At 40.6% G+C, this 21,539-nt stretch overlaps 4 protein-coding genes across 16 annotated transcripts in view; 3 read left to right on the top strand and 1 right to left on the bottom strand.

Annotated features, from left to right (window-relative positions):
• MGAT4A (alpha-1,3-mannosyl-glycoprotein 4-beta-N-acetylglucosaminyltransferase A) overlaps positions 1-5,804 on the top strand; it is an 88,013-nt gene extending 82,209 nt beyond the window's left edge. For all 5 annotated transcript variants that reach the window (XR_015261299.1, XM_086769183.1, XM_086769191.1 and 2 more), the window contains one exon: positions 70-5,804. Coding sequence is in view for 4 of the 5 variants with exons in the window: in XM_086769183.1 (XP_086625309.1) it covers positions 70-96 (27 nt within the window). In the remaining variant the exon portion in view is untranslated. The remainder of the gene's footprint in view (positions 1-69) is intronic.
• A 67-nt stretch (positions 5,805-5,871) lies between these two features.
• UNC50 (unc-50 inner nuclear membrane RNA binding protein) lies at positions 5,872-10,801 on the bottom strand. 2 transcript variants are annotated; one of them, XM_086769230.1, is made up of 6 exons: positions 10,697-10,801; positions 9,824-10,107; positions 8,801-8,921; positions 6,772-6,911; positions 6,595-6,696; positions 5,872-6,025 (listed from the first exon to the last, which is right to left on the bottom strand). In XM_086769230.1, the coding sequence occupies exons 2-6, from the start codon at positions 10,101-10,103 to the stop codon at positions 5,889-5,891; spliced, it is 780 nt and encodes a 259-aa protein (XP_086625356.1). In that variant the 5' UTR covers positions 10,104-10,107; positions 10,697-10,801; the 3' UTR covers positions 5,872-5,888. The 2 variants fall into 2 exon arrangements, with proteins under 2 accessions (XP_086625356.1, XP_086625348.1); XM_086769222.1 differs by having other exon boundaries at positions 10,728-10,792.
• Positions 10,802-10,839: 38 nt separating this feature from the next.
• Positions 10,840-13,830, top strand: COA5 (cytochrome c oxidase assembly factor 5). Its single transcript, XM_086769240.1, has 3 exons — positions 10,840-11,027; positions 11,410-11,493; positions 13,533-13,830. The coding sequence occupies exons 1-3, from the start codon at positions 10,926-10,928 to the stop codon at positions 13,572-13,574; spliced, it is 228 nt and encodes a 75-aa protein (XP_086625366.1). The 5' UTR covers positions 10,840-10,925; the 3' UTR covers positions 13,575-13,830.
• A 7,305-nt stretch (positions 13,831-21,135) lies between these two features.
• Positions 21,136-21,539, top strand: part of INPP4A (inositol polyphosphate-4-phosphatase type I A) — a 123,594-nt gene continuing 123,190 nt past the window's right edge. For 4 of the 8 annotated variants that reach the window (XM_086769147.1, XM_086769139.1, XM_086769131.1 and 1 more), the window contains exon 1: positions 21,137-21,187. The gene's annotated coding sequence lies outside the window, so the exon portion shown is untranslated. Of the gene's footprint in view, positions 21,188-21,539 lie in introns of all 8 variants that reach the window. The other 4 variants (XM_086769171.1, XM_086769163.1, XM_086769106.1 and 1 more) reach the window with 3 other exon arrangements.

The raw sequence follows: 21,539 nt of genomic DNA, 5'->3' as shown, positions 1-21,539 counted from the left end.
TGCTTCTTATTACTGAGAAATGTAATACCCTAAGGCATGACTTTGTTTTTTTCTGATTCTCTATTTCAGATTCATATTAAAAAGATTACAAACTGATCATGGAGATCTACTTTAGAGGAAAAAGAAAGAATCCTTGAAAACTTTTCCTATAAAATCTGACATCCTTAGCAAGTCACGAATTGAAAATACTGAGCATGCACCTTATTCCAAATTTCTTTCATTTTCACTTGAACTCTACCTCTTGTGAAATCTACTGTAGATGAGAAGATTGTATTTACCCCTTCGTATCTGATCCATCCAGAAGCTGATGCTCCACAGTGATAGCGTTCATCTGAGGCCTAAATTGTCCTCCGCTTTAATGTGACTTTACCATCTTATGGTTACAGAACCCTGCTACGCTTAACCTGTACTATTTTGATAGTATAGTAATGTAGAGAAGTTGTACATATTGTTACATTCCTTGAAGAAGAAGAAAAATATAATTATTGTTAAATATGTTTTATGAAGGGGGTACTTTCGGAGTTCCATTTATTTTCTATAACAAGAACCCTCTTTTATAGACTGTCAGGGATATATATTAAAAATGTTAGGGATATTTAATTTATTAAAATAATTTGAAAAGTACATATTTTTATGCAGTAAAATTTTAAATTGATATAGTTTTTTTTATGAATTCTCTAGTTTAAGTTATCTTTCTACATTTTTCTTTGGCGATGCAAACATAAATTAATACCATATTTCAAGTATACTGCCATGTTTTAAAAACCTAGATTAAGTTTCTAAATTACGTAATTTTGTACACAGAATCTGAATGATGTTCAGAGGCATGAACAGAGTTCTGAAGAGCATTATTCTTTGGGGCTATGAAATTCCACTATGTACAGTTTGTAGCCACATAAAAGCATGCTGAAATGTCGTTTCATATTATGTACTAAATCTGCAGTGATTTTAGATTGAATCCATTGCATTTTAGAAGAATTTTTTTTATTCCAAACAGTTCTTTCTAAAAATATTTGTAGACATTTCCTAGCCTGGACAAATTCATTTTCTGTACTGAAAAAAAATCATTCTCCAGATTTGTTTTGGAGTGACAGAGGTTACCTTTTATCAAAAGAATTAGATATATTTGATCTACAGAGGTCTCCTTTTACAAAGTTCTGTTATTGCTGTGTTTATTTTAGATCCATTACAGTGAGTGGTTACGGTTTATTTTTCTTTTCTTCCATTGTTCAAGAACAAGGTTTCAGTTTGACTCCTTTATTGATGGGTGTAGTAACTCGCACTAACTTTTAATAGGAACTGTATTTGGCCTCCAGTTAGTACCCTGCCTTTTTGTTTCAAGGGAAGCAACAGTGATCTTAAATGAATCAGAAACTTGGTCAGGAACAGAAAGTGGTTTGGATTAAATTCAGAGTAGAATTGTTGCAGTACTAATGCTGCCATTGCTCTTAAGAGTCCTTCTGCTTACATGCTTATGCATAAGGACACAGGCATGGAAAGATTTTAAGTTACCCCATAAGAAATGGTCAGGAAGAAGAGAGGTAGAAAATCCTCTGTTTAATAGGAATGAAGTGCCTGATTGACACTGGAAGGAGGCACCTACCCTGGCTTGGGGATTCTCAGCTGTGCTGTGAACTGACCTCCTGGAACTGACATCTCAAAAGTTGGCCTAATTTTCCCTGTGGAAAAAAAACCCCTCTGTTATCCCCAACATCCTTGTGGTCAGGGCACAGATGTGCAAAACCTGTTGTGGGATCCGTGATCTAGAGCGAGGATCTTGAATTAATATCTCCAGCATGAAAGCTCTACTAATAGATTTGGCCTGTTTTTCATGACATATTTATAAGGAGCAGGAGCCTAAAACATGATGGTTACTATCCTGAAGTAACCATCCTTCAGCACTGCAAGCTGAAAGCCATCACCACTGGGATATAGAGTCAGCCCGTCTTTTCTTCTGCCTTGTTGGAAAATTGTGTCATAGCTTTGACAGTTCAGCAGTATTCCAAGTTGTAAGAGCTTAACTGCTTCTACAGACCATAGTCATTTTGGTTTAGCTATGTAGTCTGGGGACACAGGGAAAACAAGATTTGTATACAGAGATATGACCAGTTTAGACTGAGTGGTGTAAGCTGAAGAAAAGCAGAAAGGTACCAGACAGGCCTTCTTTACTTTTCTTTATGATCGTATCAGATGGTGTAAATAAAATGTTGCTGGAAAGCTCATCTTGCCCATGGAGACTGTGGGCATAAGCTGAGCACTGGCCTCATAAATAGATTTTATTATTGGATTTAGGAACATGGGGGAATGGGCTCAGAATACTGTGTGAATCTAGGCTATTGTGGTTGCCACAGCCCAGTTTGTTATCTGGATAATGCCACGCCATCAAATCATTGCCATGCAATGGCTTTTTATCAGACGTTAGCTAGCAAAGGTCTAAGAAAGTATTTAGGTTTTCTTCTCAGCTGTGCCTGTGAATGAATGATGCAAGTAATTTAAGATATAGCTATTTATTACAATTTAGATTGCAGTTTCTTAATGTAAGTCATTTTGCTGACAGTGACTTTCAACTTCAATGAGTTCAAAAGTTTACTGGTACCGCTTATTTAAGAAAGCTGTGTGCTTATTTTGTTCTCAAAGCATCACTGTTCCTGATGTTTCACAGTAGTTAAGATGAATCATTGCTAATATATCAGAGTATATAGAACCATTACCACATTGATTGCAGGACTCTGGTTAACAGTATATTTAGTTTTCAAAAATGTTGAGATGAAATTTATCAAAGACAACAAATTAACTAGTGCTTGGTAAAATATGTGGGGTTTTTTTTAAAGACTGTTGCATTTTTATTACATTGTACTAGCAGGAGTTGGAAATACTCTGGACTGCTTTAACACTTCAAATGTTCCTGAGTTTATAAGCTCTCTAAATAAATGTGCCACATTAATATAAATTACTTTTTGTAGTTTGAGGTAAACTCAGACCTGATGTAATCAGGTAGTACTGTGAATTTGCTTGGAAATTTTGCTGAGATACAGAAAAAGCAGTGAAAATATTTTCAGTTATCCCTGTGGACAGCTATTTTGGACTTTCTACCTTTCAAAAGCCAGTCCCCAAGTCAGGCTAACGTGGTGCAAGTCTCCTGCCTGGAATTACAATGAAATGAGAACGCTTTGGCTCAACAGTCATTAGCCTGGGCACTGTTTATGACGGGGTATACTCCAGAGAGGCTGGTGTCTCTTACATGTCTCAGTCGTAAGTTACAGTATTACCACAAGAGTTCCTCGGCATCTTAAACCTATTATCTGATTTTGGGGCGTTTTTTCCTACACTTATTTAATTTCAAGTTATTTTTGTTGTGACCCTAAAAATCCCCTGTAGGCCACTGAATCTTACAGGAATCAAATAATGGAAAGCGTTTCAAAATAACCTGCATTACCCTATGATCCTATTAGCTCCTTCTGTGCTGTTAAAGCTTCAGAAAAGAGAACTTTTGTGAAACCAAAGGCATTACCAGAAACCTTCATTATCGGGGTCAGTTATTCTTGATTTCTTATACTGGATGCTGAGCTGGTCAGGATTGCTCTGGACCAAGGAAGTACAAGACTGTCAGTATAATCTTGCTCTGCTCATTCACTAGGTAGTCCTGCTGAAAACTTTGTAAATAATGTGAACAGGATGTGATCCCAAATTAGCACTTTTAATTTTTTTTAAGAGCGTTTCTAAAGCGCTGTATAAGGCTTTGCGCTATTGCAGGCATCTCAGCCATGTATTTACATTGATAGAAAATATTCCTATAGATACACCTGTTTTTTCTTAACTGAAAGATGGCTTAGAAAAAAATCAAACAGATATACATATGATTCATGGACCAAAAAGAGACTGGACTCTTCTGCTTATCTTATCTTTCAAAAGCAGTTTTTAAATACCTTGAGCCAGTTTAGAGCAAAGCAATTTATACTTTGCCCATGTGATACATCATTCCTTGAATGGGCTGGAGTGTGGTTAGTTTTTGGCAAAACTGAACAACTGTGTAACGTTTTTGCTACCTTTTTTTCCAAGTATATTATAATTACAGTAATCTCTGTTTTTTTGTTGGAAATATTTGCTCCAAATTAAGTACTGTAGTTTGCTTCCAACTTGGAAAATACTTCAGCTTTGTGGGGGGAAAAAAAGAAATCTCTTCAAACCTTGCTCCCCTGAAATAAATTAACTGTAGATTCTGTATTTTTTTTCTTATTAGGAAGGATGTATTCTGAAAAAGCTGAATCAAGTAACTAACTGTAGTAGAAAGGGGAAAAAAACACCTTATGTTTTTAAACCCTCTTTACAATCACCAGCATAATGCTGAAAGGCTATTAAACAACTGGTGTTTTCAGGCTAGCATTGATTGCTGATGTAAAAAACACTCCACACAGACCTGATGAACTAGGCTTTGAGAGTGTTGCTTTTCTGACCTTAGCGGTCTCTCTCTTAAGGGTTTTTCTGATTTCTGCTGTGAGCAGCTAGAACTTAAAGTAGCTTAGTTTTGAGAATGATGATGATGATGTCCCCCTTCTTTCAAGGGGACAAACTTTGATATGTCTAAAGGGAAAGTACACAGGCCCTGATTCCTTAACTGATTTCAATGGTATCGCACTATAGGGCGCTAAATATGAAGTATTTTTACTGTTGAACTGAAGTGAGTGATCACTGGCGCTAGGATTCCTGTTGGGAAAAAGGTGTACAGTTAAGCTGCAGCTGCCTGCAGGACAGGAGCTTGTGCTGTTAGCCAGGTGGGAGCAGGTCCTCACTGGAATCCTTCGCCTTCTGTGGATCAGCAGTTCAATGCTTTCCTTGTTACACAGGGAACGTTGCTCAGCAGCTGCTGAGAGGGGAACACAATTCTCTTCAAGCCTTAACAGTGGCTGAAACACACAGTACTGTAAGATGCACTGCCAGCATATTTGGTATTTTAAGATAAATAGGTTTTCCTTAGAGATCAAATTCTAGTATTGAAATAATAAGTCTTACTGTAACCTGTTTACTCTTGCATTGTTTTGGAAATGGAATCCTAGTGCTCATGTTTCATACTGAACACTCTGCTTTGGAAAGTTGTCATCTTCATTTTCCAGAAGGTGTTGTTTGTGAGGGTCAGTTTATACTCCTGCCTTGTGGACTTAACACCTGCAGGCATTGCCACAAGCTCACCCTTGTAGCCAAAATCAATTTGTACTTTCCTTCCATGTTCACTGACCTGCCACTTGCCACTCATAATGGTGGATGTAATAGCACCCACTGGACTTCTAGAGATTGGGTTTAAAAACTTGCTGCTATATTTGGAAGCCTGATATGGGTCATGTTAATCGTGCCTTTCATCACTGTTTCTTCTGTGTGCCAGAGTTGTCCGTGTGTATTTCAAGTAGTCATTAAAAGTTCTTCCATAAAAGGAAGGGACAGTTCTGTATCTAGAGACAGTTGTTGCTTCACCATCGCAACACTAAGATCCATACTTTCACACCGTTCCAAGGCAAGGTATCCCAATATTATTCTTAAGTAAAACTGCTTTTTGGTGTCACTTAAAACCCTCATAATGTAGAGCTTATGCCAGTATGTGCAAAATATCTGCAGTAAGAGTTATGCTAAATAGACTTGTTGCAGTTAAATTTAAGCTACAAAGATGTACAAATAATTTGTTTTTAGGAATGTACTGCAAAAGTATTTGAACAAAATTGCTAACATGTTTACTGTTGTAAATATTTTAATAGAAAAAAAAGACACTTCAAATTTTTTTACACAGTTATCTACAATAAAGAAATTTACAACCATTTACAAAATGTTCTTAATGTTTTCTTTACTGTCAAGACAGCTAAGAAAAACAAAATAAACATTAGATATATGAAGTCCTGGTTTTATTTCACTCTGTATTTATAAAAGGAACAAAGCATCTTGGTGAAGTTCCATCCACAGGCTAATGAGATCAAATAGAGCATGATGAGAAGTGCAAATGGATACAAAAGAATAGCTGTGTTCTTCAAAAAGGGCAATGCTGAAACAGAAGCAACAAGAAGCAAGTATAAAGTAGTGCTCTTTCAAAAAAGGTGCTTGGTGGAGAACGGCCTCAGGGGAAAAGATAGCAATTAAATAGTACTGCTCTGCCAGCCGTCTTAGAAGGGCAGGCTTGCCATCTCTGCCCTGCTCTTCCTGCCATCATCACAGATTAAGGAGTACTTGAGTTAACTGGTATAGGTAATGCCCTGGGAAACTGTTTTACCTAAAACTACAGTCTTAAACTCATAACAAAATTTTTATCCAGTGCAAACATTTTGAGGTGGATTTACAGAGGAACAAGAAGAACAAATTGTGGTGCTACAGGTTAAATACAAGAAGGGAACTTGTTATGGTGAAGAAAATAAATTCTTTGCTTAAGATGTCCATCCAGCTGGAAACATGGATTGGTAAATTTCTATCAAACTTCTTTTACCATGAAGAAAGAATTACTTCAATGCCCAGCTGAGCCTCTGTTTTACAAATTAATAGATTAAGGTAAAATTCTTAGCCTGAAATCAAGCTCTTGTTTTTAGTCAAACAAATAGAAAAGAAGTTGCCGTTACTCACCACTGTATCCTAGGAATGTCACATAGATGTAATAGCCAATTGCAATCAGCCATAGTGTATTCCCAACAAAATACCCAATGACAGAATCTGATATGATGACATCTGAAAGAGACAACTGCTCTCAGCTGTTTGTTTAGAGCCAGATGTTGAAGAAAAGAGCACAAATATTCTACTTACAGTTGATGAAAAACAGCTGGATAAAATGCAAAATGACTAGAAGTGGATAAAAAGCATTCAGATGAACATCAAAGGCATATCCCCACTCCACATCATAGTCTCTGTTCTGCTGCTTCACCAAGTACTTATTAGAAATGAACCTACATGAAAAGATATTTGAAAATGCTGTTAATGTGAATCTATAAAGCTGACTGACAAAATGTTGGTTTGAGATAGTACATTTCATATATGATACTGACTCTGTAACTCGACAAAGTTTCTTCTATCTAGGAGAAAAATATGCAAGAATTACACGGACCAGACTACCATTAAAACGTTTTTTGTTAAAACTGTAACTACAGCCCTTGCATTCAACAGACAGCTAAAATACACTGCTGGTAATACAGAGCCAGAATTTTTTTTTTTTTTAAAAATACATCAGTGCTACAATTTATCAATGCAGTTGCAAGTTCTGAGGCACTGTGCCATTTTTGTTTGTACACACATGGAGATAACTTCAGAGAAGTGCTTCTACACAACCAGGACACCAGGCACAGAGATGGGTTATTTCATCTCTGCAGAAATGGCACACTGCAAGGACAGAAAGAGGGTGGGCTAGCACTCTTAAATGAGCCCATTCTTACTGAGAAGCAGTGCTAACTGAACGCGTGCTGCAGGCTGTTACAACTACGGAACAAGCCTCGAGATTTTGTTTTCTTCAGTTGAAGTTCTGTTGACATCAGAAAATTTATCCCATTTAGAAGAGAAACAAGAAGCCAATGTATATTGAGAAATAAGAAGTTAAGAGACCAGAGCTTTCACGGTAGCTTTTTCTGTCATGCTTTTTGTGCCAAGGGCAGAACCAGAAAGGCAGAGCCTTGGTGCAAGGTGAAGCAAGGCAAGAAGGAGTTTAGACTCATTAAGAATGGAGGAAGCTTTTGAAAAAAGGTGAGCCTGCACTGGAAAAGGGACTTGAACCAAAGTGGAGCCAGGTGGCGGGTGTTTAGGCCTGCAGGAAGTTGACTAAAGGACAGAGAAAAAACAGCAGGTGCTGAAGTCTTTTTGGTTCAGGAGACTGCACCCAGAGTCACAAATTGCTGGAGGATAAGCGGGAAGCATCACCCTATGTTCTTCCCCAAGCAATTCATGGGCTGCTGTCCCAGACAGAAGAGTAAGGGCAGATACAAGAACTGTAGCTGATAGATGAAAGGTATGTATGTGCCTCATCCTGAATTTTGCAATTACAAGCGAGAGTTCCCAAGGTCACTTTTTGAGAGGAATGTATCCCTTTTCTGATCAACATCAGTTTAAGATGTCAGCTCCATTACTAAGAACTCTTTTAAGTGCCCTTGCTTCCTTAAGTCCTTGGTAAAGAAGAAATTCTTCCTTTGGTGTCCTAATCACCTTGCCACCGCACAGAAACAGTGACTTCCTGTTGCTTCATGGTTTCCTTGCTGGTGCAGGACGCCTCTATAACGTGCTGAAGCCCCGGTTATAAACTGACTTGCTACTGCCTCCCCCCTTCTGTAAGTCTCTGGACGTTACAGAATAAAACCGGCAGTGACTCCCACGAGTCGTAACAAAGCCAACGTGCATGAAATAGAACAGGCGTTGCTTGTCATGGCAATGGAGAAAGTCTTCAGCAGGAAGCATGGGCCAATTGTGTGTTGCCCTACTTAAACATAATCATCCTCAGGCTCACATCACTTAAGCTGTTCAGCCAAAATAAGCAATGAATAATTCTGTTTTGATCACTAACTTTTTTATTTGGTATTATTGCTGAAGAATAATCAGCTCAAGAAGAAAGAAAACAGGCTAAAATGTTCATCATAATACTTTCTGAATGTTCGTCTTTTGCAGGAAATAGTAAAGAAAGAGAAGTGTTCTTTTTTAAAGCAAAATTTTGAAACACTAACCACAATGGCACAAAAGCTATAGTCAATAAATACTTTATAATTTTGCCCCAGAGAACCAAGTGTCTTGCAAACAGCAGAGGACTATGGGTGTTCCAACAGCAACACAGAACTCGGTTTCAGACATCAGTACTTACCACATTAGAGTTGCAATCAGGAGGCCAACGCCTACGCAGTCTATGAATACAACCCAAAGTAGCAGTTTTATTGTTTCAAAAAAACCCATGTCCAGCACAAATCCAAATCCTACAGTAGACACTGAAAGGAGAAAAAGATTATTAAAATTAACTGTGAAAAAGAAAGCATGAGATCTTAAAACAATACTTTTTCTGAGTATACTGTTGTGAAATCTCCAGTTTCCTTATTTTTCCCCCCGACATTTTCAGTCCAACAGCCCATTTTTTTTTCCAGCAAATACTAGCTATAATGCAATGTATTCATAATATAATCCCTTTAACAGATTAGAGAACATCCATCTGTACTCGGGCTTAATGATATAACAGCAAATTGTATTGCTCCACTCAAGCTATTTTTTAAAAATTCACACAATGCTACAGTAGAATATTCTTTGTTTTATAAAGGCTTCTTGTTAAGCCAAATCATGCCTGTGGAAATATATACTTTTATTTCAGAGTTAAAAGCTTTGACATGACTATCAGCAACATGCTATGCAACAGAAGACAACTAGGATAACATGTATTGCGTTTGCAGTTCAGTTTAAAAATTACATGAGACACTTTATAGCTTGACTTTTGCAACATACGCAATCTCACTAGGGTCTTTATTGTAAAAGCAGTATTTTACCTGTGATGTTCAAATAAACCAAATTTTCAGTATTTTTTAACTAGAGCATTGCTGTGTGGCACAGGGTTTTATTACTGTCTGTAAAGTTGCAGGGAACTACACAGTTTGAAATGCAACAGAAAGTGAGTTGCAACAGAGAGATAATTCAAGACTACATTATGCCTCCTCGGTTTTCTAATTCCCACCTTAATTTCCAAAAGGTTAGGCCATTTTTTTCCTATTCTGCTTTGATTAAAAGACAATCTAAATGGATGGGTCCTTTTTTTGTGTCTGTGTGTGTGATTAGAAGGGTCATAAATGTTCAACCCTAAACTTCCCCTCTCTCTCTTTTATGCTGTTTGTTCCCCAGCACTCACCGCAGAGCCAGATACTAAGAAGTACTAAGAAAGCGGGATCATCTCTTGCCCATTGGTCCTTTGTCTGTTTTCTGTAGTGAAAGTTCCTATAAACCCTCTGTGGTGAAATGAACAGGTAGAGCATCTGCCAAAGAGCAAACTCGAAGTCCATCTGTCGGAAGTGGAAGAGCCTCCGCAGGTACTTGTAGCGTTTTGCTCCAGCTGTATGCCTCGCAGCATCCCTGGGGCTCAGCGCCCCGTTGCCCTGGCTCCGCGAATTAAGTGATGTGGTTGGCAGCATCTTGCTAATAAGGAATTTCAAAAGATGCGTTTGGTTTTGCACATAACAAGGACTCAAAGTAAAACTACGTGACGCAGGCCACAGCTGCGGTACTGAATTTACAAAAACTACGCACAAGTATAAACTATGACACTCGCAGGCAACTCTTGTTGGGGAGGTGGGAAGTGGGGGACAACGGAGAGCAGGCAACTCTGCTCCCAGTACCGCCTGGCAGGTGGCCCCATGCCTGCGGCCCCATCTCTTCAGCCCCCCCCCCACCCCTCGGGACGTGCGGTCTTTCCCGGCACCAGGCCTCCCTGCAATCGTGATCCAAGGCCTTAACGGCCGACGGGCTTCGCAGGAGGCGAAAGGCCGGAGCGCGCAGCCAGGGTCGGGAGGGGGGTCACCGGCCTCCCCGTTCCCTGTTTAGCCCGCACCAGCCCGGCACCCCCCGAAGCGATCCCCGCGCCCGCCCCGCAAACTGCCGCCGCCCTCCCAGCGGGAGCCACACCTCAGCGGGAAGCGCCCAACCCCTTCGCCCCGCCTCCCAACGGTCGCTCCCCACCAACGGCCAGGCTCGCGCCCCAGCCCACGACAAGGGGACGGGGCCTCACCTGCCGCCCGGGTCCGCGGCGCGACCCCCACCTCCCCCGGCGCCGCCACCCAGCACCTTCCGGCAACGTCGGTAGCGCAGGCGCCTCGGTTTCCTTCCCGGAGCAGCCCCCGCCCCTTCCTCCCCCCGCCGGAAGCGGCGGCGGGGTTAGGGGCGCACCAAGATGGCGGCGGCCATCGGCAGTGGTGTCTTTGCGAGCCGCAGCGAGGCGTAGCGCCGGCCTCGCCGCCATGCCCAAGTACTACGAGGATAAGGAGGAGGACGGGCGGGCCTGCGGAGGGGTGAGGGAGGATCTGCGGCAGTGTCTGCTGGAGAGCCCCTGCGTCCTGCGGGTGAGCGCTGCCGCTCTCCCGGGAGAGGGCCCTGTAGCCCCCGACCCCGCGTCGTTGCTGCTTCTGCTGGGGTGGGGGCGGCTTTTGGTGGGGAAAGGCTAAGGCTGGTGCCGGGGGCCTGCCGCTGGGTGGGGAGCAGCGGCCTCCCGCTGGCATGATCCGGCCCTTAGGGGGAGAGGAGCTGTTACTTCGTTCCTTTTAAGGCTGTTAATTCGTCTTTTAAGCAGGGTAAGAAATTACAACTTCGGGAAAAAAAAGCGTGAGTTATTGTACCTTAGCAAAATGCCGAGTAAACCTTGTCAGAAGTATTTCGAGGGAGTATTTTCTTTCACAAGCAGCAGAAATCCATTAAGTTTTTAATGCTTTATTTTTAATCTAACAGGAAAACAAAAGCCCTAAACAATGCTTGAGGGAAGGACACTGTAGGAGTTTGCAAATGACATTTTTTGCATGCAAAAGATCAATGGTAAGTGTTTGTAGTGTATTTTCTTTTGCTAGCATCCTGGTTGCTTTCTGTCGTTTTCCATGCTTTCTGAAGAAAACCACTTCAGTTCAGTAAGACCGGTTTCATTAAGCAGAAGGGGTCATGCCTTTGAATTTCATTTAAAACATGGGTGTTGTACACTGTTCTCATGGAGAAAAAGTCATAGAGTGTGAACAAAATGAAAGAAAACTATTTAAATTGAATTAGGCTTAGGATGAGACATGTAAATGTGGTAGGTTTTTTTACTTTTAAATAAAGCTTTGGTTTAAACAATATTAGTAGATTAGGTAGTTGTGGAATATTGACAAGTTAATCTTTATCTGTGAGCAAAGAACGTTTAAGAGAAAAGGGCGTCCTACTAAAAGACACTTCCATTGGTGAAGCAGGCTCTTGCATTCATCAGTTTTCTTGGAGGACTTGAATTCTTGACAAAGAAGTTTTGTTTTGTTTTTTTTTTTTTATATAGTATGCTATCAAGTACAGTAGTGAGAAGCCAGTTGTAAAAGTGTAATTAGATAAAATTTCCTTAGTTTTGATAGGAGTTCCTTGTCTAGAGACATCTTGCTTGTGTTCCTGTAACACTTAAAAATTAGTTAGGATGTGGCAAAGGTACTGTCAAAACTTTCTAAGCGTCAGTAATGCAGGACTTGTTTTTATTTTTAGCGGGTGTTATACATAATGAAGAATACACAGCTGAAAGTGTACCTAAAATTTTTCTTCCATTCTGTACTTTTGCTTAAGTCATAGTAGGTTTTTTTACCTCTCCTATACAAACTATATTAATCCATAAAGTGACAACATTGTTTCTGTGGACAAGGAAGAATGCTGTGTATTTAATGCATGAAATACCCGCAGTGTATCATTAAGGGAGCCTGATGAAACTAAGGCCTGGCTCTTGTATGATTCTATTTAACTGCTCCAAATTCTAAGGCTGAAGAATGACGGGCTTTTTTTTTGTCCTGTTAACTCTGTAAATTTCAATAATCGTGCTGTGCTGAATTTGTTACTTGGTATAATAGTGAGGCTTAAAGACTATTTTAAAACAAGTTAATTAAATGCAGATATAGTTTACAAGACACTAAAATCTGGGATTTTGCCTAGATGCTGCCTTCCCTGTAAGGAAAGGTAATCTCTTATCAGAGAGAGAAACTTTAGTACAGTTCAGATATTAAAGTAAGAAAAAGTTTAAAGTGGAAGCTGCTTAGTTATTGGACAAGCTGTGCCATCTTGCAGTTTAGCTCTTTACAAATTTTGCTGCAGTTCTGAATTCTGAAAGAGGGTTGGTTAAGGAAGGTAAAAGATACGTCCTCAATCTAGTGTCTGAATATGGCTGAATTGCAGTCTGTAACTGCCATCTTCAAGATTGACTAAGTTCAGGTGAATTCTCCCGAGATCAAAGTATGTTTTTCTGCTTCACTGGGAAAGAATTTGCAATTTAGCTTCAGTAAGTGCTGCACTTATTTTAGCTTTATTGCCATTTTTTGCCTTCCATAAAATGCTTTTTTGTAACTGCCAAGAAGAAACTTGTGGATTTTACAAGCTGAATGTTATTTCCATTTTTACTGATACTTTTTTTCAGACACTTGTTGTGTATAAGTTATCCCAGTCCTCACTGACATTTGCAGTGACTCCTGCTTCAGCCCAGTCTGAACTTTCCTCCTTCAACTTGTCAGTTAACTTTGGAAAAACAGGTCTAAGCAGATTTACACTACTTTGTTTTCCTGTGTTCCTTGCCATCCCACTATGCTGTTCTGTCATTTGTGTTGTTATACTGTTTATTTCAGAATGCACAGGATGCTTATCACATAATTTTAATTTTGTGTGAGATTTAAGATAACACAATGTCTGTTTCCTTGAAAGAACCCTGTGATTTGTTGGCTACATCACTGATTTTCTTTACAGTGGGTTCTGCTTTGTTCTGTGCTTTCTTGTAATGTTACAAAGTGCCACAGCAGCACAAGTGCTCTGAAGTGTTTATTTTGCAAAGTGTATGTTTTTAATATATTGACTTCAATTTTCAGTTGGATACCAGGGCAAGATTCAGAGGAAGGAAGGGATACTGAAGTCCTTGTGAAGAGACCCAGCCATGGAAAATCTGGATTCATCAGCACTTCAAGCAAAATAGAGACTGCAGTAAGAATATATCTGCTGCATCCTTTCATGCAGTAATTTTCGTGGAAGGTATCTACTCCTGCGTATTCTGAAAGATTGACCTGGATGTGCATTTAAATGTTAAAAAGGCAAGCATAAAACTGCAAGTTCTGTCCAAAATGGGTACTTGTCATGCACTTGCAATAAAATGTGTAAAATCCAGAATAAGCTGCAGATTTTATAATTCTGTTTTGAAGTTAAGTTGTCGTTTGTGGTTTTCCTAATTTTAATTGTTTTACTTTTACAAATAAGACAAGATATGAAACTGGGAGTTCACTCAACTGGTATCCCAGAGGATACCTCAGGACAGAGCTGTTTCCAGAGATGATGAGTTGACCAAGGTTATGAAACATTTGTGCAAGCTTCTTCCTCCCTGATGGGTTTATTACCCACAAAACCTGCACTAATAGGTTGGAGTGGTGATGTTTTTGCAGTGCCACATGTACAAGGATGGCATCTCTTCCCTCTTGCTACAAATTCCTTTTAATGTGATGATGGAGGTACATGATTATTGGCATAGTCTAGTCTTGTTGGGCAACTAGATTCAAATGTGGTTACTCAAAAGGTGTTTGATTTATCTCTCAGTAATCTGTCTTCTCATTGCATTGGCACAAGTCCAGGAGAACTATATCATTACTCTAATCAGTGACTTGAAAGCTGTATATCAGGGTGTAGCTAATTATCTATCTTTAGTTGAGTGAGGAAGGTGCCCCTCAAGCCAGTGGTTAAGGTGATCATGGCAGCTATTACTTATTACTATGTTCTAGAAGTGTTTACAACAGTATTTAAGTTTCTCTGATATGGCCCTGAATGATCTTTCTGCATCAGTTTCCGAGCAAGTGTATACATACTAATCCAAACATGTGCAAACAAGGGATGATTATCTGGACTTCATTGTGTTTATAGGAAGTTGTGTTCCACAAATTTACTTTGTACTTTGTGGGCATTTTTCTCGTTTTCACTTTGTCCCATCTCTCTAAATTCTTTGGTTCACTTTTATGGGTGTAAAATGTTCATATTAATTTAAATCCTAACTAGTTTCTGCTGTATACTTCTTAAAACTTGCTCTTCCTTTAGATTTTTTTTGTGCTTAAGTCAAATTTTATATAATTTTTTAAGTTATAGAACAGCTGCAGTGAAAGGGCAATAATAGAGAAAAATACTGTTTTGCTTTCCTTTGATCAAGGATGACTGGCGGACGTGTTTGCAGTATGACAGTGTTCTTTGAGGCATAAATAACATCTATCAGTTAGTCTCTCTTGCCCTGCTCTGGTAAGGAAGTGGGATTTATGGGACTAACAAGCATTGAATAGTGCTTAAACCATGACTGTGGCCAATACTTACTGGTTCTGTTTAAGAACTAGTTTTTGAAGGATATTTCTTTTTCCTTCCTTGAATGTCTCTACCTCCTTCCCTGCCTTTTGAAGCCTTGGAGAAATAAATGGTAGTGTAACTCTTCCATGTGGAAACCTAAAAAAATTCAGACAAGATGATTAGAAACAAGATTAGGAAATAGTGAGGGAGGGGAAGAATCATAGTAACTTCTTTTCTTGGCTAAAGCTTATAGCCATGTGGTTGATTTACATTTAGTCTGAACAGATGCATGCAGGACTTACTGTCTGTAAAACTGATGACTCCAGTGAGTGCGTGCATGTTGATTATTTAATTCTGTCCTTAAGCAACTGCTCTGTGATCAGTCAGAGTGTGTTTGTTTTTCTTGTATGTGTAGGATTTTATTTTTGCAGTCAAAAATCAACACAGATTGCACATTTTCATGTTCTGTTGATCATGTGAAAAGTAGTTCATTTGTTGAAGTCCTGTAAACATCCTTTGTTTTCCACAGCCTAGTTACCATGTTACCTCTTTACATATACTAAAATGATAAATGGATGTGACGTCAATAAAAAGTAGTCTTAACTTAGCACTCTAATTTCAAAATATTACTCACAAGCCTTCTCCATGGGGAAAAAAATATGAAAAAGGGAGTAAAAATAAATGTAAAGCTACTTGGAAGGTAATTAGATGCCAGTTAGAGAGATGAGTGGGAATGGTATGTCGGTTTGGTAGTCAAGAGCTCTTCCATGGTCTGCCCTGCCACAGGAGACGATAGGCTTGATGGTTCAGGTGGTCTGTTCCTTTCTCAGCCGTGATCACTGAGCCCCACCTAATGGTGCTGCAGAAGCTCCTTTTGGAAAGGAGCAGACAGGTAACAGATCATGGACAGATAAGTAGTTACAGTTATTTTTCATCATTGGCTTGGTCCAGTGGAGATCGAGTGTTAAAATGAAATGCAGTGTTTGCTATTGGACATTTAAGGATTTAATAATTAATTTAACAGAATACATGTGTTATTTCATCCAATAGAACCTTAGTGTCAAAACTTCCAAATGGTTCACTAAGGTATCTAGGACAGTATAAAAATACATATAATCTGTATCAAAATACTGATTTACTTGAGAGACTATAGTTGTTCAATTCCAATATCATGTGACATAATACTCTATCTAAAAAGGACTAATTATATAATTACCTTGGGACTTTAAGCACTGTCCTACTTGAGAACTATTAATGTTTCTTGTGTGAAAAATAGTTTATTTAATTAATGGAAAGCCCTAAGTACTATGAATTTGGGTATATGATTCCACCTTTTTTTCTAATACATAAATTGTTTTTATTTGAATATAATGATATTTTTAAGTCTCATGCCTTGTGCTACACCCCTGGCTTTCATGTAAAATACGTATTTCTAGTCTATGGTAGATTTTGCAAGATTGAACATGTAATGTATTTGCATCTGTGGAACTGGACTGCTGAGGACAAAAGGTTGAAATGGCACCAAAAGGATTTCACTGGTTTTGGAATCACAAATACTCGCAGTGCTAATAATTTGTGTTGAATAAGTACAGGACACGGTTTGCAAAAACCTTTCACAGCTGCTCTCATTTCTCCCGTTTGTTTTACGTGGTGGCAGAATCAAAGGGTGCTGAAGGCTGTTGAGATTCACATCGCAGACTGTGGCTCCATCAGTGTTAGGACCTGTCTGTGTTACGACCTCTAGTTTAATTAACATGTTCTCTTCCTGGTCCAATGCTGCAAACATGTTTGTATTTACATAGCAATAAACTCATATTGCAGAACTACTTACATGTTTATGATGGTAAAAATAGACCATAGTCATTTGCTCTGGATTGAACGTTCTTTAGGTCATTAACTCTGTTCTTTCAATTTAGTATAAAGTGATAACCGTATTGTGTGATCAGAATCTGTTTAATGAAGGCCCATGTGTACATATATTTAACAGTGAGAGACAGGGGTTGGTGTTTAGCAAGTATGCATGCATTTGTTGTTTAACTTCTGCCTCTTAAAAGGAAAGACAAAGTGCCTTAAAAAAAACCAAACACTTTCAAAAGCTTTTGTCCTTCCAAAATGCTTGCATTTATATTACAAAGAGCTTGATTATTCACTGGTTGGCATAAAAAATTGGTTGTGTATTCTCTCTTCACTTTTAAGTTTCTGGGGAGTAGCAGGTTGGATGTTACACTTTTTTTTCAAAGCAAACTTTTCAAATAATGTTGTTATTTCAGTGGAAGCCCAGAACAAACTAGACTGACACCTTCTGCTCGTAAGAAGAGCGCTAAAGTGAAATCATCTTCTAAAAATGCAGGCACAGAATGTAGGTGGTAAGCACTATCTGTTGTTTAAGCCTTTGGTTGGAAAACTTAGAAATACCGAACTGTAGCAGCTTTGTTGACATGATGAATTTCACAAGTACTCATGCTGCCTTAGTACTTGATGTGTGGTCATTTAGAATATGTGTATTTATTCTAAATACATATCTGAGTGTCTAAAGCTGAACAGCATGGCAGAGTTTAATTTCTATCATAAACTCTACTTGACAGGGTAGTAACCAGAAACCTTGAGATCTTTTTTCCAAATGTGCACGCTGGCTTGTTTTGTCTGTGGCATGGTTTTGCTGCAAGTATCTTCAGAAAATTATTAACCAGTTATTTCTCTAAGTGGTACACTCCATGATGACTTGATTGATTCTCTGTAGGAAAAAAATTCTGTAAACTAGAGTGTGGCTTCTTGAAGTGAAGTATGCTTTATTTTCAGGATTTACAGTGGGTTGATTAATGATGTCCTTAAACATTGAAAGGAGAAGAAGCAACAAGATTAGCGTTTTAATAGCTGCTTAACTACATCAGTACCAGGTGATATATTTAAAATAATAATGTATTTTAGTAGATAAACATTTAAATTATTTTGTTATATCAAACTGAGATTTGTTTGTCCTGATGAAAGCTTTCATGTGCCAAAATAGTGAATATAGAAGTTGGTTCGTAATTCCAATGATCAGCTGTGCTGCTGTAAAATTCTATGGCGTTGTCCCTCATCATAATGAAGGATGAGGAATATAGAATTTTTTCTGTCAATTTATGGCAGGAATTTTTAAGACTTTTTTGGTGAGGCAAGTTTTGAAGTCTTTCTAGTAGGTAGGTCACAGAGGTCTAATATTTGTTAGATATTGCTTGTCTCAGGCTTTTGATTCTGTATCAGCCATACCTCTCTAACGGCTATAGCAGGATGGTTTCTGGAAATCAGAGTGAGAAGAAATCGGTTATAGGTCATCAGATCGCTAGCGTACTGAGGAATATGAGGGTAAATAGAAACTGATTATCAGATGTCTAAAATTTTGCACTGCTCAGTGTAAAAACAGACTACATGAAGCCCTGTACCAGCTGAGACTGGACATCCAATGATGTGTCCCTTTCTTCCTGCTTATATTAGCAGTTAAGGTAAGAGAGTTTAACACCCTTCATCTGGTCTGACCTCCCGTGAAGGTTAAGTTTTTAGGCTAGAGAAAGGCATAAAATGCAATCGATGTCTTCATTTGATGGTGTCTTCCAATAGCTAGTAATCCCTCTGTTGAAAGTGCATGTCTGTCTTGTGATTGGAATTTGACTTCTGCTTCCACTTAAAGGGAGGTAGGGATGGCTCTGCAAAAGAGGTCAGTAGTATTTTGTTGCTGGGAGTGCATTTAAAACTAAAAAAAAACACTCAGTATTTTTTGATTAAATGGATGGACTGATGTCCTAAAATCGTGTTTTATGCCTGTCTTCCTTAGTCTCCTCACAAATTTGTAATCTTCTTTTAAGAAGGAGATAAACCACTGTTACGGGGTTTTTTTTTCAGTGATCTATTTATGGGTAAAATCCCCTCTTCTTTTTTTGTACACTATTGATTGTGCTTTCAAGATGCATGTCACATTTTGTCACAGTGTGAAGTTGGGATCTCGTGTTCAATTCCTTGTCCGTTATGACCCTGGTGCCTCTTTCAGAGTCAATAGTTTTTCAGTCTGCTGTTTTCCTGGTCTTCAAGGTACAGCTTTGTATTCTTTTCCTGAATGTTTAACTTGAGGTTTGGCTATTAAAAAAAAAAAAAAAAATTGAACAGTATGCTTTATCAACAGTTCCAGAGCTCTTACAGGATGGTCCAGTTCTTTTATTCGCTGTAATGCCAGCTTTTGTGTTATCCACAAATATAATCAGCAATGAGCTTATACATGCTTCCACATCTCTGAGAAAAATGTTGAATAGTCTTAAACCTGGAAATGGTCCTAGAGCAGCTCTCCAAGTACCCCTGCTCAAATACAGCTGACCTCTGACAATTAGTTTTTGAGGTTTGTTACTTAAGTTTTCTTAATCAAATCTATAATCTTACCAAAAAGTGAGGAAAGTGAAAAGAAAAAACCTGCCTACCCTATCCATTCTTACCCTGTCGGCTTTTCTCTTTCTTCACCCTGGATGGCTTGGACTGCTCTTCCTGTAAGTAACCTGATTGTTCTCTGTGTCCTTTCTCAACTCTGGCGCAACATAAGTGCCCTTCTTGTCTGTGGGCTGTTAATGCTGTTTCGATTTACTGATGCTAAGGGAGCATCAGTGAACACCGTTCTTCCAGGATCCTTGGTGGAGAGACAGAGCCTGCTGTTTTTAAAAGGTCGTATTTTGGTTGATGATGCTTAAAATTGTCATCAGCTGCAAATAAATAACAATGTTTTGTGCCTCTTGGCCCTGTATTCAGACTCTGCATCCAAATTGAAGGGTGCTAGTGATAGTGTCTACTTACTTTCTAGCCTGTTCTGGTGAAGTATATTTAACATTTTTATGAGAAGATGGCTTTAAGCTTGCATGGTATGCTGAGGAACTCCTATTTTCTGTCTCCTTTTTGTTTAAAAACATGGCATTAGCTTTGTGCTAAACTGTGACCAAAGATAAAAATCCCATGTTTGACTAGGCGTTGAAAACAAGCTCTCCTCTGTAAGTTCTGTCTGAGTTTTTTGGAATGGAAGTGCTTGGATGAGTCCTGTCACCCAGCTGAAAATGGAATTTCACCACTGACAGGTGGAAAGGAAAATGAAAAATTCAATCTGCATCTCTTGGCATCTCCATGCAAATTCAGATCATATTGAGGACTTGAGCTGGCAGCTTCCAGCACTGGGGATCTGCAGCAGGCAAATTAAAATTCTTACACTGGAGTGGTGTTGGGACTGACTCAGCTGGTACTTGGCTGCAGTCCTCCACAGGCCATGTGCGGTTGCCTGGAGGCTTCCAGACCGGCGTGTCTGTGTGTGTCCCACCGATTCCCCACCTCTGTGTGTTTCCTATGCGCTGGAGCTCCTCGCATACCTGCCAGGAGTTCCTGCAGGGTGGCTTGTGAGTAACCTGCCTTCCCCTTGGCATTTGTGCAACATGTAAAAATAATGGAATGAGCCGGAGTCGGACTGTGACCTCCTACGTTCTTTCAGGTTACACCTAACACTGCTTGAGCAAGTTAGATCCCTCGGTGTGGTACAGAAATTGGTTAAGAAATGGAGCCCAGGCTCCAGCTATGCCGCGGTTTCAACAGATGGAGCTGGTTGAGCCAGCCATCAAGCGACTTCAAGTGTGGACAGTAAGGATGAGGAAACACGCTGACGTTTTTATTAGAAAATAAAAAACCCGGGATTGTTATCTCAAATTATTTGGCCCAAGCTTCATAGCTGCGATGCGGGTACTTCTTAAACCCGTGACAATTTCTTTCTCACACCCCCCTGATTCCTGACTGCAGATGATGATAGAAGAGAAGCCCGGTTTCTGTATTTTTGGATCCTTGGGAGTCGGAGATGACAAAGCAGGAAAAAGCAGGCGGCGGGCTGGCACGGAGGCCGGAAGGCGAGCCCGGGCTCACCGGAGGCGTACTGAAAACACGTTTATTTCAGACCCGGCGGCGGGGGGGGGAGGGGGGCGATGCCAGCCGTGCCGTGGCCGCGCTTTCCGTCCCCGTCACTTGCCGCCCGCCCTCCCTTCCCCACCTGCGCGGAGCAGCGGGGCCCGCCGGTGGCGGCGGCCGCAGGGGGCCGGGCCCAGCGGCGGGGCGGGGCCGCCGCTGCCGGTGCCGTCACGAGCGGGCGGGCGGCCGGAGCCGCTGGGAGTTGCGGGGCCGGCGGCTGCCGCGGGGCTGTGCCCGGCGAACCGGGGCTGCGGAGGTGAGCGAGAGGCGGCCCGCCGGGCTCTGGGGAGGGAGCGGGGGGGGGGGAGAAGGTGCGCGGCGCGGGCGGGGGCCAGGCCCGGCGGGTCTCATACGGCTGAGGCGCCGTTGACAGCGGCCGTTGGGCGGGGGGCAGCGCCGCCGCGTCGCCAACCGCCGCTGAGAGGGCCCGGCCCGGCCCGGCCTCCCTCCCGGGCGCGCACCGGCGAGCCCCCATGTTGGGGAGGCCCTGGCACCGGGGGTTTGGCTTCGCTCCGCGGTTTCGGTCATAGCTGTTGTCTGCGGCGGGCGGCCGTGTGTGACAGCGTTCTCGGGTTTGTTGTGTGGCGTTTGGCTTTGATTAACGGCTG

The sequence above is a fragment of the Chlamydotis macqueenii genome, chromosome 1, assembly GCF_036417535.1.
Source record: "Chlamydotis macqueenii isolate bChlMac1 chromosome 1, bChlMac1.mat, whole genome shotgun sequence".
In the NCBI taxonomy this organism is placed as follows: Eukaryota; Metazoa; Chordata; class Aves; order Otidiformes; family Otididae; genus Chlamydotis; species Chlamydotis macqueenii.
The sequence above is the reverse complement of the archived record's forward strand: the minus strand, read 5'-3'. Positions and strand labels throughout refer to the sequence as shown.

Bases quoted from the DNA above. Each gene is read 5' to 3' on its own strand.
- COA5 (XM_086769240.1), top strand. From the start codon at position 10,926: ATGCCCAAGTACTACGAGGATAAGGAGGAGGACGGGCGGGCCTGCGGA. The intron at 11,028-11,409 runs GTGAGCGCTGCC...TTAATCTAACAG, and splicing joins AGAGCCCCTGCGTCCTGCGG to GAAAACAAAAGCCCTAAACA. The intron at 11,494-13,532 runs GTAAGTGTTTGT...TTCAATTTTCAG, and splicing joins TTGCATGCAAAAGATCAATG to TTGGATACCAGGGCAAGATT.
- UNC50 (XM_086769230.1), bottom strand. From the start codon at position 10,103: ATGCTGCCAACCACATCACTTAATTCGCGGAGCCAGGGCAACGGGGCG. The intron at 6,912-8,800 runs GTAAGTACTGAT...CTTTTCATGTAG, and splicing joins CTGATTGCAACTCTAATGTG to GTTCATTTCTAATAAGTACT. The intron at 6,026-6,594 runs GTGAGTAACGGC...CTTCTGTTTCAG, and splicing joins GACATTCCTAGGATACAGTG to CATTGCCCTTTTTGAAGAAC.